Source organism: Staurois parvus, unplaced genomic scaffold (assembly GCF_062004578.1).
Source record: "Staurois parvus isolate SC_StPar_1 unplaced genomic scaffold, SC_StPar_1.0 ptg000414l, whole genome shotgun sequence".
Taxonomy (NCBI): Eukaryota; Metazoa; Chordata; class Amphibia; order Anura; family Ranidae; genus Staurois; species Staurois parvus.
In genome coordinates, this window is record NW_028318210.1 from 7,086,386 (window position 1) to 7,100,864 (window position 14,479).

At 38.4% G+C, this 14,479-nt stretch overlaps 1 protein-coding gene across 1 annotated transcript in view; it reads left to right on the plus strand.

The window, feature by feature from the left end:
• The window catches only part of SPTBN5 (spectrin beta, non-erythrocytic 5), a 435,120-nt gene that overhangs the window by 360,998 nt on the left and 59,643 nt on the right, over positions 1–14,479 (plus strand). The window contains exons 46-54 of the mRNA XM_089686901.1: positions 1,679–1,851; positions 3,984–4,074; positions 6,887–7,033; positions 7,375–7,512; positions 7,616–7,860; positions 9,384–9,570; positions 10,434–10,646; positions 12,074–12,273; positions 13,374–13,578. Coding sequence (XP_089543027.1) covers positions 1,679–1,851; positions 3,984–4,074; positions 6,887–7,033; positions 7,375–7,512; positions 7,616–7,860; positions 9,384–9,570; positions 10,434–10,646; positions 12,074–12,273; positions 13,374–13,578 — 1,599 coding nt within the window. The remainder of the gene's footprint in view (positions 1–1,678; positions 1,852–3,983; positions 4,075–6,886; positions 7,034–7,374; positions 7,513–7,615; positions 7,861–9,383; positions 9,571–10,433; positions 10,647–12,073; positions 12,274–13,373; positions 13,579–14,479) is intronic.

Consider the following 14,479-nt stretch of genomic DNA (forward strand, 5'->3'; position numbering starts at 1 on the left):
TTTGTGCTCACAAGTTTGAATACCCTGGCAGAAATGTGACATTTTGGCATTGATATTGAAAGTATGACTGACCATGCCAAAAAAAGTCTTTTATGTAAGGACAGTGATCATGTGAAGCCATTTATTATAACAGAGTTGATTGACTCCTTTTTAAATCATAATGATAACAGAAATCACCCAAATGGCCCTGATCAAATGTTTACATACACTGGAGTGTTTGACCTTTGGACAGACACACAAGGTGACACACACCGGTTAAAATGGCAGTTATAAGTTAATTTCCAATATCTGTGTCTGTTTACATTGCAGTTCATTTCCATGTATAAATAATCAATGAGTTTGTTAGCACTCACATGGATGCAGTGAGCCGGCTGAATACTGAGCCATTGAGTGCAGAAAAACTCAAAAAACGCGCGTAACAAGGTAATGGAACTTTATAAAGATGGAAAAAGAATATAGAAGGATATCCAATGCCTTGAATATGCCAATCAGTACTGTTCAATCAGTTATTAAGAAGTGGAGAATTCAGGGATCTCTTGATACCAAGTCAAGGTCAGGTAGACCAAGAAAGATTCCAGCCACAACTGCCAGAAGAAATGTTACAAAGAAAAACCCACAAGTAACCTCAGGAAAAATACAGTCTGTTCTGGAAAAAGACAGTGTGGTTGTTTCAAGGAGCACAATACATTGATAATTGAAGAAAAATTAGGTGCATGATTGAGTTGCCAGAAAAAAACCTTTACTGTGCTAATGCCACAAAAAAACAATATGTCTGACAACACCTTGACATAGTATGAGAAATAGAGAAAAAAAAAGCGCCACAAACTAAATAGAACAAAAGCTGCACTCCTAACCAAAAAAAAAGACATTAACACCTTGACATGCCTCACAGCTTCTGGCACACTGTAATCTAGAGTGACAAGACCAAAGTAGTGCTTTATGGTCACCACCATGGAGTGGTCAACAAGGCCTATAGTGACAAGAATATCATCCACATTGTGAAGCATGGTGGTGGCTCACTGATATTTTGGGGGGTGAGTTCTAAAGGCATGGGGAATCTTGTGAAAATTGATGGCAAGATGATTGCAGCATGTTATCAGAAAATACTGGCAAACAATTTGCATTCTTTTGCACAAAAGTTGCACATGCACTCTTGAACTTTCCAGTACGACAATGCCCGTAAGCACGAGGCCAAGTTGACCCTCCATTGGTTACAGCAGAAAAAGGTGAAGGTTCTGGATTCAGGTTCTGGTTCAGGTCTCCTTAATATCATTGAACCACTCTGGGGAGATCTCAAATGTGCGGTTCATGCAAGTTGACCAAAGACTTTGCATGATCTGGCGGCCTTTTGCTAAGACAAATGGGCAGCTATACCACCTGAAAGAATTTGGGACCTCATAGACAACTATTCCAAAAGACTGCACGCTGTCATTGATGCTAAAGGTAGGCAATACACAGTATTAAGAATAAGGGTATGCAGACTTTCGAACAGGGGTAATTTCATTTGTTTACTTGTTGCCATGTTTTGTTTCATGATTGTGCCATTCTATTATGACCTACAGTTGAATATGAATCCCATAAGAAATAAGAGTATGCATACTTTTGAGTACACTTGTATCAGGCCATCAATAGATCTCCAAATGAAAATACTGCAGTGTTTGTTGCTTTTATATTCTAGGACTCTGTGGCTAGTGTGGAAAGTCTTCAGCACCAACATGAAAAGTTTCAAAAGGCTCTTGATGCCCAGATGGATAGGATAGATGAAATGGAGTCTTTTGCTAAACAACTGCAAGACAACAGACATTATGACTCTGAGAATATTGCCAGCAAATGCCAGGTAGTGATGGAGAGGTAAGATTTGCACGTCACTCTGGCTAGCCTAGTTTAGCCTAATTTTGAGGTTTCATTTGGTGTAATATTGATGGATTTGTGATCTTAATACAACAATGTAATATAAAAAAAAGACCTGTACTCCTATAGGCTTCAGTGATGGTGGCTGAATAACTTTTTCTATGAGAATGATGTCAAGCATGTATACCAGGATCTTCTTCACTTCATTTTTGTGTATGAAGATACTTCTGATTACCTCTATTGTTGCCAGTTATATTGACTATTATAGCAATAATGTTCTGTAATAAGATGTTCCTCTTTTATTAAACAGTTACTTTTAGTACAAGAAGCTGGGCACTGGTTTTGGAAAATAGCTCCTAGCTCTGAGAACTGCATTAAAGTACTCTCCTAATGCTTATCCCTTCCCTTTATGAATACATCCTTTAAAAGGAGTTCTTAACACATACAGCCCTAAAGTGAGCTTTTAACGCTTATGTTCTCCCCTCCCCTCCTATCCATATTGCTTAAAGAATGTCTATGACCAAACTGTAAAACCATATATTCATTTCTACAAATTCCAATTATTTCTAGCCTATTCCTATTTATCTGTATGATCTTGGAGTTTGTAAATAAACTTTGTGAAGATCCCCACACATTTACTTTCTTGTATTCTGTGACACATATTTACTATCCCCTGCGAGTAGGCACTGCTGTGTCACAGAATTCACAGAACCTGCCTTCTGAACTACAGAGATGCTGAGTACAGAAATCACTGCTTGCAGGCAGCAATGTACCATGGGATATGTAGTCCTTAGAAATGAACAGTAAACAGCAGAAGAGAAGTTACAAAGAATGCACAAAATCCAGGAAGTTGTGTAAAAACAAGGACAGTAGACATGCAGTACTCACAACATGAAAGGGGATTTTCCAAGTAAGCGTATGTCAAAATTAAATATTGTTTGTATTGCTATTCCAATGCTGGTGTTATAAAATTTTATTGTGCTGTGACCATAGATTTTCTTTTACCTAACCCTTGAAGTAAGCCATTTAAATCTCCTAATGACAGTATATAAAATCACCTGTAAAGAAAGCCCTTAATACAGAACATCCACCAAAACACTTAACTTAATCAAGTCCCTAAAGTGAACCTAACCTTTAAACGCAGCCAACACAACCCTAATTCCATTATAGATTTTTGCCCTGTGTATAAAGTCTCCATGTCAATAGCAAAATGGTCCAAGCAATCTCTTTCAGTGCTGAGATTTTCACAGTGGACAAAACCATTTTGCCTTCTTCTGGCCCAATTCAGCCTTCTTCCAAAATCCATCTGTAAGCTGTCTAGTTACTCTACTGTCTGGAAAGTTGTGAAATGTTATTTCATAACTCCTATGGGAAGATATATTATATGAGAGGTACTGATGTTCAACGAGAAGACCTAGCTTAAGATCTGCATTTTAATTCATGCCAAAGGTGTTCAGTAGGGCTGAGATTAGGGCTCTATTCAGACCACTCAAGTTCTGCCACAACAAACTCATCAAACCACATTTTTTTTGGTTAGACTCTATGCACTGGAGCACAGTCATCCTGAAACCAAAAAAATGCCTTGCTTAAACTTTTGAAACAAGGCTGGAAGTGTACAGTTATACTGTATCATTAACAGTAACCTTCGATGGAAATTCCTGGGATGAATAAATTGGAGAGGTGTCAACATACATTTGATCATATAGGGTAGGTGTGATGGGCAGGTATATACAAACTTTTGACCACACAGTGTAGTTTTTATTTTTCTGTGTTATGTTTTACATTTATTTTGTATTTTTTTCACTTATTTTGTATTTTTTACCAATACGTTTAATACAAGCATCCACTTGAACTCTACAATCAATCTGTATCCAATTAGACAGTCCCTCACACTACATACTTGCGTTAGATATAAAGGAGATTGTACAATCATATTGTTGTGTGTATGATAAACCTTAATAGTCAATGATTGAAACTGTGCAATATTTTGTCATTAACAGTTTTTCAGGATTGACAAATTTTAGACCATAGTTGTCAGTAAATATGCACATTTCCTTAATGTTACAACTATTATTTCATTTCTCTGCTGAAATCATTAATGCTAGTATTGCCGTCCATTTTTATTCCACCAGGAAGAAGAAGCTTTTGAATATGTCAGAGGCCCGTAAGAAGAAGCTTGGAGAATCAAGGGAACTTCAAATATTCTTACGGAGCTCTTATGAGGTTTATATAACACAAGAATACAATTTAACAATATACACTCTGCTCAGATTTGTATAAAACCCATAAATACACAGACATAGATCCCAGTGGCTAACCAAAAATATACAGCCAGGTCCATAAATATTGGGACATCAACACAATTCTAACATTTTTGGCTCTATACTCCACCACAATGGATTTGAAATGAAACAAACAAGATGTGCTTTAACTGCAGACTGTCAGCTTTAATTTGAGGGTATTTACATCCAAATCAGATGAACAGTGTAGGAATGACAACACTTTGCATATGTGCCTCCCACTTGACAAGGAACCAAAAGTAATGAGACAGAATAATAATCATAAATCAAACTTTCACTTTTTAATACTTGGTTGCAAATCCTTTGCAGTCAATTACAGCCTGAAGTGTGGAACGCATAGACATCCCTGGTGATGCTCTGCCAGGCCTCTACTGCAACTGTCTTCAGTTCTTGCTTGTTCTTGGGGCATTTTCCCTTCAGTTTTGTCTTCAGCAAGTGAAATGCATGCTCAATCGGATTCAGGTCAGGTGACTGACTTGGCCATTGCATAACATTCCACTTCTTTCCCTTAAAAAACTCTTTGGTTGCTTTTGCAGTCTGCTTTGGGAGTTGTGAAGCATTTGGCTGAATATGAGTAGATAATATTGCCCGAAACACTTCAGAATTCATCCTGCTGCTTTTGTCAGCAGTCACATCATCAATAAATACAAGAGAACCAGTCCCATTGGCAGCCATACATGCCCACGTCATGACACTACCACCACCATGCTTCACTGATGAGGTGGTATGCTTAGGATCATGAGCAGTTCCTTTCCTTCTCCATACTCTTCTCTTTCCATCACTCTGATACAAGTTGATCTTGGTCTCATCTGTCCATAGGATGTTGTTCCAGAACTGTGAAGGCTTTTTTACATGTCGTTTGGCAAACTCTAATCTGGCCTTCCTGTTTTTGAGGCTCACCAATGGTTTCCATCTTGTGGTGAATCTGTATTCACTCTGGTGAAGTCTTCTCTTGATTGTTGACTTTGACACATATACACCTACCTCCTGGAGAGTGTTCTTGATCTGGCCAACTGTTGTGAAGGGTGTTTTCTTCACCAGGGAAAGAATTCTTTGGTCATCCACTACAGTTGTTTTCCGTGGTCTTCCAGGTTTTTTGGTGTTGCTGAGTTCACCGGTGCATTCCTTCTTTTTAAGAATGTTCCAAACAGTTGTTTTGGCCACGCCTAATGTTTTTGCTATCTCTCTGATGGGTTTGTTTTGTTTTTTCAGCCTAATGATGGCTTGCTTCACTGATAGTGACAGCTCTTTGGATCTCATCTTGAGAGTTGACAGCAACAGATTCCAAATTCAAATAGCACACTTGAAATGAACTCTGGACCTTTTATCTGCTCATTGTAATTGGGATAATGAGGGAATAACACACACCTGGCCATGGAACAGCTGATAAGCCAATTGTCCCATTACTTTTGGTCCCTTAAAAAGTGAGAGGCACATATGCAAACTGTTGTAATTCCTACACCGTTCACCTAATTTGGATGTAAATACCCTCAAATTAAAGCTGACAGTCTGCAGTTAAAGCACATCTTGTTTGTTTCATTTCAAATCCATTGTGGTGGTGTATAAAGCCAAAAATGTTAGAATTGTGTTGATGTCCCAATATTTATGGACCTGACTGTATTTGCGAATCCATGTTTAACTGTACTGTAAATTTTTAAACTTTTCTGACAAATCAGAAGTTTTTATTATGTAGCACATAGGCAGGCAATAACATTACCACTATGTGGTGGGCAGCACAGTGGCTATATGGTTAGCACTTCCACCTGGAAGTACTAGGGTCATTGGTTTGAATCCCAGCCATGAAACCACCTGCCTGGAGTTTGCATGTTCTCCCTGTGCATGCGTGGGTTTCCTACGGGTACTCCGGTTTCCTCCCACATTCCAAAAACATGCTGGTAGGTTCATTGGCTCCTGTCTAAATTGGCCCTAATATGTGTATGTATGAATGTGAGTTAGGGACCTTACATTGTATCCCCCTTGAGCGTTAGGGACTGATGTACTATATATGTAAAGCACTGTGTAAATTGACAGCGCTATATAAGTACCTGTAATAAATAAATGTTATACTACTGAGCATCCCATGTGTGGTAAACACTAATGGAGTTGCAAGACTTTACCTGCACTGTAACCTATAGTGTATATATGACCCCAAAACAAAAATATAATATATTGCAGCTTACCAGTGCTTAGTGGCTGCATTGGTTTTCTTTTAAAGACTTTTTGCCTTTGTCTTTACCTTGTGTACCTGCCAATGATACATTTCTATCTTTGGGTGGTAATGCTTGCTCACTGTATTGGTGGAGCAGCATTGTCAACCTAGGTTGCTTTCTTGATTTGGGCTACAAACACTTCCCCCCTTGCATGGAAGGAAGTTGTTTTTTTGTTCACATAAGATAGCTGGTATTTACAAGGACACAAGATTCATGACATGGTCAGCATGTATATTTCTTTTCTTAACTTGAAAATTAAAACAAATGCATCCACCATATATAAGGGCCAGAAATCTGCAATATATTTAATGTGTGTTCTTATATTTCGATATACTTAACGTTGGGCTGCATGCTCTAAATGTGCAACTGTGCACGCATGCCTGAGAATGACTGTATATTTATGAAAGTGTACATCTATATGCATGGTTGTGTATGCATGTAAGGTCCTGACAATTTTGTGAAATAATTTGAGGTCCTGTAAAGAAAAATGTTCACCATCAGTGTTCTCAATTATATTACACACAGATGGGAGCATGGATGCTAGAAAAAAACAGCATTGCCATGGATGACAGCTGGAGGGACCCCAGCAACTTGCAGACCAAGTTACAGAAGCATCAGACATTTGAGGCAGAGATTAAAGCAAATCGCAACAGGCTGGATGCCATCAAAGCTGTAAGACATTCATACAAAGAATATTATGATAAAATCAATGAGTTCTGCAAACAATAAAACCATTCAAAGTCACTAGGTTTTTTGTTAATAAAGTATTTGCTTGAGGTAATCGCAACTGTATTAGTGCCCTTGCAAAAAGAACAATTGAGTACTGTCTTTGATTTTTTTTATTTGCACTAAGTGAGGCTCCTTTATGAAAGTAATCATGTAGGAAGTACATGTATTAAAGTACATTAGTAGGAGAGTAACAATCCTATTGGCTATCTTGAATAGTGATCCTTTTCCCACTACACTAGTAGACAATTGACCTTGCTGCTTTTGACTGAGCCCAAATTTTGCAGGATGGGGAGAAGATGTTGCAAGCCAATCATTATGCATCTGAGATCATACAGACAAGACTTGCTGAAATGGAAGAGCTGTGGGAGGAACTTCAGGAAAAGTGTAATGAAAAAGGACAGAAGCTCCAGGATGCTTATAAGGTGATCAGTAGTTTAAAGACAGACTGCATAGCTTGTCTTTCTTCCATTTTTAGCAATATGCCATGTGATAATGGTATAATCCCTGTCAACCTTTCTGCTTTAGGCACAGCAGTTTCAAAGGAGCATAGATGACTTGGAGAAGTGGTTAGACCAAGTGGAAGCCAAGCTGGACTCCGCTAATAAAACTAAAGATCTAATAATACTTGAGAAACTTGGAGACCTTGAAGAGAGCATCACAAGCCATGGGGAGAGACTGCAAGTCCTGGCAAATAAGACTCGTGAATTCCGACAAGCAGGACACTTCCTGGCAGATGAAATAGAAGACAGAGTTAGAATTCTAGTTCACAGGTTAGCAATCTATAATACATGTTTGTGATCAGTCTGTATACATATATCAGATTTCTAAATACTCACTATCTTCCTGTTCTGACACTTTTAACAGTTTTCATTTTTCCAAAATAGTAGATATTCCCTGGATAAATAGTTTCCTGCTTTCTTGCCATATCTCTAAAAAGAAACAAATTGTAAAGTTGGTCATATGCTTGGCAATGTGATTGGTCATTTCTGAGTGATCAGATCCCTAAACATTCCTTTTTTCACCCTACTCACAGTCCACAGCTCCGTATATGTTGTGTGGTCTTCCTGCTTCTTACGTCTTGAAAGGCAGAAATGCTTAAACAAGGTTATCATTACTAATCTACACTGAATATATACACTACAGATGAATATATCTGATAAAAAAATTCCAACCCTTAAACTTTCAACTCCAGTATCCTATTTTTGAAATGAGCATGCGCCATCTGTGGCATGAGTACAGTGCTATCTGTCTTATCCCACAGTGCTATTTGCCTGCATGTGGTGGACTTAAAGGACAATTCTAACTATAAAAAAAACATATTCTATTTCAGATAACTGTATGTTATTACATGTAATGATAATCATCAGTATATATAATTGTTTTTTTATTTCTTAGGCCTTTATATTTTTCTCTGCACTTACTGTACATGCAGGTCAAACTGTCCTGCAAAGGAGTTACAGAGCTGGGATGAGCCATGAGCCATGTAGCACTGACAGAGGTGCTTACAACAGTCAGCTTTTATCCATATGATTTCAACCTTTTTTCCTTGAGTTGAGTGTAGCCATAGTAGCTCACTTGCAACAAAACAACACTGTTTGTGATATTGTTTAACTGTTAGTGCAAATAAAAAAGTATCTCTTAAAGTGTTACCTGGCGTTATACTTTAATTTGTTTTTCACTTACCCAATGTCCATCTAAGACTACACTGCCCATAAGGGTGACAAATATTGCCCTTGATTTCCCTGCAAAACAAGCAACATTGTCACCTTGCTAAGGAAGTGGGAAAAAAAATCTACTGACCGGGTCAACAGGTAACAAAACTATGATATGGAGGGACTCAGAAAAACAAACACTGTTTTTCTAATACTAGTATTAGAAAACTTTAGTTTTATCCAAAGTTCCACTTTAACTGCGTTTAGCCAGAAGAGTTGAGAAAATACCCTTCAAAGAAAATGATAAAAAACCCTCTTATTGGTTCAGACCACTTCATGCGGCTGGATATAATGTTGTTACATTTCCATTCACTTGTGATACCATTTTGTGAGTGCCATTATTCCCACTTAAATGGACCTTAGTCTGGAGCAAAGTTTATACAAAAAAAATAAACAAAAGTTGTGTTGCTGTTTTGAAGAGGTGTTGAGGTTAGAGGTGCTTTAGGTTTATACAAGAAAGGATTGGCATGATTTGGCAAGGTTTTTTTTTCCTTTTTCTGAAACAATCCAAGACCCTTATGGGCAGCACTTAGACTAAGTTGTAATTGAATAATTTAGTGTTACTTATTTTCCAATCATAGATACAAAAGCCTTAACGAGCCTCTACAAGAGTGCAGAGCAGCTCTGGAAAGCAAGAAGTTACTTGATCAGTTTTTCCGGGACATCGATGATGAGCTAACATGGATACAAGAAAAGATGCCTCTGGCCTCCTCCAAGGAGTGTGGACAGTCGCTGACTACTGCACAAGCATTGCTAGAGAAACACCAGGTCTGGTAAAACTACAACATATGGGGATAGAAAAATTGTAGCTAGGAATGAGTGACATTTAGAATTTTTATTTCCCAGAAATTGTAGCAAAAAAGGGTTTTAAGGGGGCAACTGGCTTTAAATGGCTTCTGAAGGTTACAAAAGCTGCATTCAACTACAGTATACTGGACTCGATAAAAAAAATGCCCCCCTCATTAGCTTCATTGTTTTACAATGAAGATAATTGTAAAAATTGACTGTGAAAAGAAAAAGAAAATGTTTTAAGTGACAGCAACAAATAACAACCAAATGCAACCACAAGCACACAAAAATAAAGAAATAACGCAAATACAAAAGCAAAGAAGACTAAAATGAAGCTACCATTAATTAAAAAACACACACACTCTAAAAAAGGATAAATAAAATAGTTTTTATAACAGCTCACACCTGCATATACCCTGTAGACCAGATCAATTTTTAAATTTAGGCTCTGGGCCTGTTTATTTGACAATTATTTAAGACAACAATGTAATACATACTGTATATAATTTTTTAGGAATAACAAGGCTATCCTTTGATGATTTTGTCCTACAAAAATGATTTTATTTTTGCAATCCATAGGCAAAACATGACAAAACACACTTTTTTTTCCAACTGTAATCAGTGTTTCTTTAAAAAAAGACACCAAAATTAAGATTCTGGTAAACGTACTGCAAAGTTGTTTACAAGTTATAGGATAAGTTAACCTTTTGTAACATGTTACATGTTAGAGCCATAATAAGGGTGTAATATGTAACATGTTACGAACGGACTGGCCCGCACCAGAAAGTTGCCCATTGTGACACATATCTGTTTGTAAAACCTTTCCCTCTCCTGTTTTTCAGAATTTAGAAAATGAGATCAGCAGCCGTGAGGCTTTGACCAAAGCTGTGATGGGAACCGGGCGTAAGCTGGTGAGAGGCAACCATTTTGCCAGCAAAGAGATTGACGAGAGGCTACATCAGCTGGAAGTGGCTGTAGAAACATTGAAAGCTGAATCTGAACGTAGGAGAACAAGGCTGACACAAGCCTGCGAAGCCCAGCAGTTTCTCACAGAGGTAACATTACCAAATACCTGTTTCTTATATAAATCTACATACACAAACATGACCACTGACATGTAATGTGAATAAAATTGGTTATCTTGTTCTAATGGCATGTGAAAGTGGGTGGGATACATTAGGCAGTATGGGAACATGTGGTTCCTGAAGTTGATATATTGAAAGCAGAAAAAATGGGCAAGCATAAGGATTGGAGCAACTTTGAAAAGGGCCTAATTGTAAAGGCTAGACGAATGGGTCAGAGCAAGTCCAAAACTGCTACTATTGTGGGATATTCCCAGTCTGTAGTGGTCAGGACTGACCAAAAGTGATCCAAGGAAGGAAAACTGGCAAACCAGCATAAGGGTCATGGGCAGCCAAGACTCATTGATGCATGTGGGGAGTGAAGATTGGCCTGTGTAATCTGATCCAATAGAAGGGCTACTGTAGCTCAAATTGCTGAAAAAGTTATTGCTGGTTCTGATAAACAGGTGTCAAAGGACACAATGCATTGCAGTTTGTTGTGTATGGGTCAAGGTGCCCATGCTAGGAAAAAATGTCACCAGCACACCAAGGATCACCAATATGGGTACAAAGGTTTTAATAGACGATCACATAGTTACAGCAAGGCAACGTTTCGGAGTCTCGCAGGACCCCTTCATCAGGCATGTGACCTGATGAAGGGGTCCTGCGAGACTCCGAAACGTTGCCTTGCTGTAACTATGTGATCGTCTATTAAAACCTTTGGACCCATACTGGTGATCCTTGGTGTGCTGGTGACATTTTTTCCTTGCTGATTTTGTTCGGTTCCAGCCGACGGTCACTGCAGCACCCACTTATACACACAGCCAATTTTAACGCAGGAACGTGTGCATTTGGATTGTATACTTGCAAGGTGCCCATGCTGACCCATGTCCAGCTAAAATCACCTACAATGGGCACATGAGTGTCAGAAGTGGACCACAGAGCAAAGAAGAAGGTTTCTTCAAAGTGTTGACTTGGCCTTCAAATTTTGTAGATCTCAAGCTAATCAAGCATCAGTGGGATTTTGTGGAAAAACAAGTCCGAACCATGAAAACCCCACCTCACAACTTACAGGTCTTAAAGGATCTGCTACTGACAGCTTAGTGCCAGATACCACAGCATACCTTCAGAGGTCTATTGGAGTCCATCCCTCAATGGGTCCAGGCTATTGTGGTGGCAAAAGCAGGACCTTCTTAGTATTAGGTGGGTGGTCATGTTATGGTGGGTGGTCATAATGTTATGGCTGATGGGTGTATATATGCCTTGTTACCTGGCACATATACACATTCCAAAGGAATGTTGAATTTAAAAACTGTGATGATTAATATTTGTGGTTTACTTTAGTTATTACACTGATAAATTTCTGTCTTGAAACTATTTCTGAGACTTCACTTATATCCTCTGACCACTTCTCCAATCAGCTTTTGGAGGCCGAAGCATGGATGGCGGAGCGAGGCTTTGTCATTAAATCCTCTGACAGTGGGAAGAATGAGGAATCCACACAAGCACTACTTCGCAAGTTAGACACCACCATCCGAGACCTGGAAGGTTTTTCTCCTAGAATTGAGAAATTAAGAGACACGGGCAGAAACTTACAAATTGATAGCAACAACCCAGAAAGGTAAAAATAATACATTACTGTAATTTTCATTACCACTGTTAAGCTGGCCATACATGTATAGATTTTTGGAATATTCGTAAGAAAAACTGTATGACAATTCTTTGCACATTCGATGAATGAACGAATATCCTTCAAAATGTATCTTTTGCTTTTAACATTCGATTTTAAAAATCAATGTAATTTCTGCTCGATAACCACATACACTGGCCAAAAATTTGTTTGATCAAGAAAGGTTTCCCTTCCTGCCCTTCGAATATTCTTGAAACAAAAATTCTCGAACGAAAATCTATACTTAATTTTGTACCAAATTACTGCTGCATATAATTCTCATTACCTTTACAAGTTTCCAAAAAGGGGGATATTCCTCAATTTAGGATAGTGGAGGTGGAGCCATGAAAGTAATTTTTTTATATCTCTTGGATAACTGTACATCCCCACCTCTGGTTTATGGTGCTTATCCCTGGCACTTTTTTGGGTGACAACTCCCACCTACTGCTCTCCAATACAGTGGTGGCATTGTCACCCCAACATGCCCGTTCTTCCTGATTGGGAAATTCTATTCAATTGATAAGAGGTGGCGGGAGTTACGTTTCAGGAGGATGGAGTAATTTCATCAGAAACAACACGCTCTCATCGCTTACCATCCTAGACATTCTAGAGAGAGGAATTAAAAGCAGTCACATAACCGATAACAAAAGCAAAAAAATTAAGGTATTCCTTATTTCAAAGATCAAAATGTTTTGATATTGATGAAAGCCTTTTCGTATGCCTTTTTTACAATGGATTTGCAATATTCTCTAATATGTAACTTTTACTGTATCCAGATAATAGATACCCACATAAGCTATTTAGTGGTACAGGAAAGTGTGGTCTGGTTCATATAGGACATGTGGTCCAGGTTTAATAAATAGTGTACCAAAGACTGAGTTGTATTATACTAAAACACATAAATACATTTTAATTTTACTGTATGTTTAAATATATGTAAAAATTAGAGAAAACTGTAGATTGTGAAGGTATTGCATTCTACAACTTTTAAAGTAAAACTTTTTTCAAGGAAGCAAATAGTGAGATGATACTAATGCCTGTGTCTGTTGAAGCTCCACAGTGATCCCAAAGCTGCAGTCACTGCTAGAGGAATATCACTCCCTGCTGGAGAAGGTGGAACAGCGCAGGCATCAGCTGCAGGAACAATATCAGCTCTTCCAGTATTTGAAGGAAGCAGGTCTCTTAGAGGTCTGGCTGGACAGCAAGAAGACCATTGCAGAGTCTGATGACTTTGGTCAAGATCTAGAAGGCATTAAGGTAATCATCTTGTTCAAGGTAATATGCATGTTACTATTCTTTAACCACTTCAAGTCCGGACACTTTTACCCCCTTCTTGTCCAGGCCAATTTTCAGCTTTCAGTGCTATCACACTTTGAATGACAATTGCGCAGTCATGCAACACTGTACCCATATGCATTTTTTAGCATTTTTTTGAGACAGATAAAACTTTATTTTGGTGGTATTTATTTACAGGAGTAAATTTTACCAGCGTTTCAAACTGCCAAATGCTTGTAAACGCATATAAATGCAGTTAATCGTGTTTATAAGCATTTGCGTTTAGAAGCGTTGTTTAACTGTTCCATGTCCAGATGCTGTCCAGAGCCTTTTTTCATCATCAGAAATGCATGCAAAGCATTTTCCATATATTCAAATGGACCCAGTACACCAGCGCAGTCAGTTCCAGGTTTCGCGGGAAGGAAAAAATGGTAGAACGTGCCGCATTATGCTCATGATGGGATCCATAGTGAATACAACCAGGTCATCTCAACACATACTGCTCTCTTTGCTTCTTCTCTCTCTATTCCTCTCAAAATGTCTGAAATAGTTAATTTTTTACTGTTTTTCAGTGCAATCTGGGCATTTGGGAAGGTCTCCTGAGGTTATCTTTAAAAAAAATGCTTCTAAACGCAAACGCATATAAACACGCATAAACGCAGTATGCAAACGCTGCTAAACTGACATTTTTAAAACTACGTTTTCCAGCAGTCAGTTTCCATCGTTCAGAAGGGTTTTCCAAAGGCCCCGTGTACATAAGACCTAAGTAATTGAATTTGTCTTGATATCAACTTCTTGTGATTACATGTACTGCAATAACCAGCAGGGAAAAGAGTCTGGGTGTTGCTGCCAGCCAGTGGGGCTCTTTTGTAGTGCATGTGTG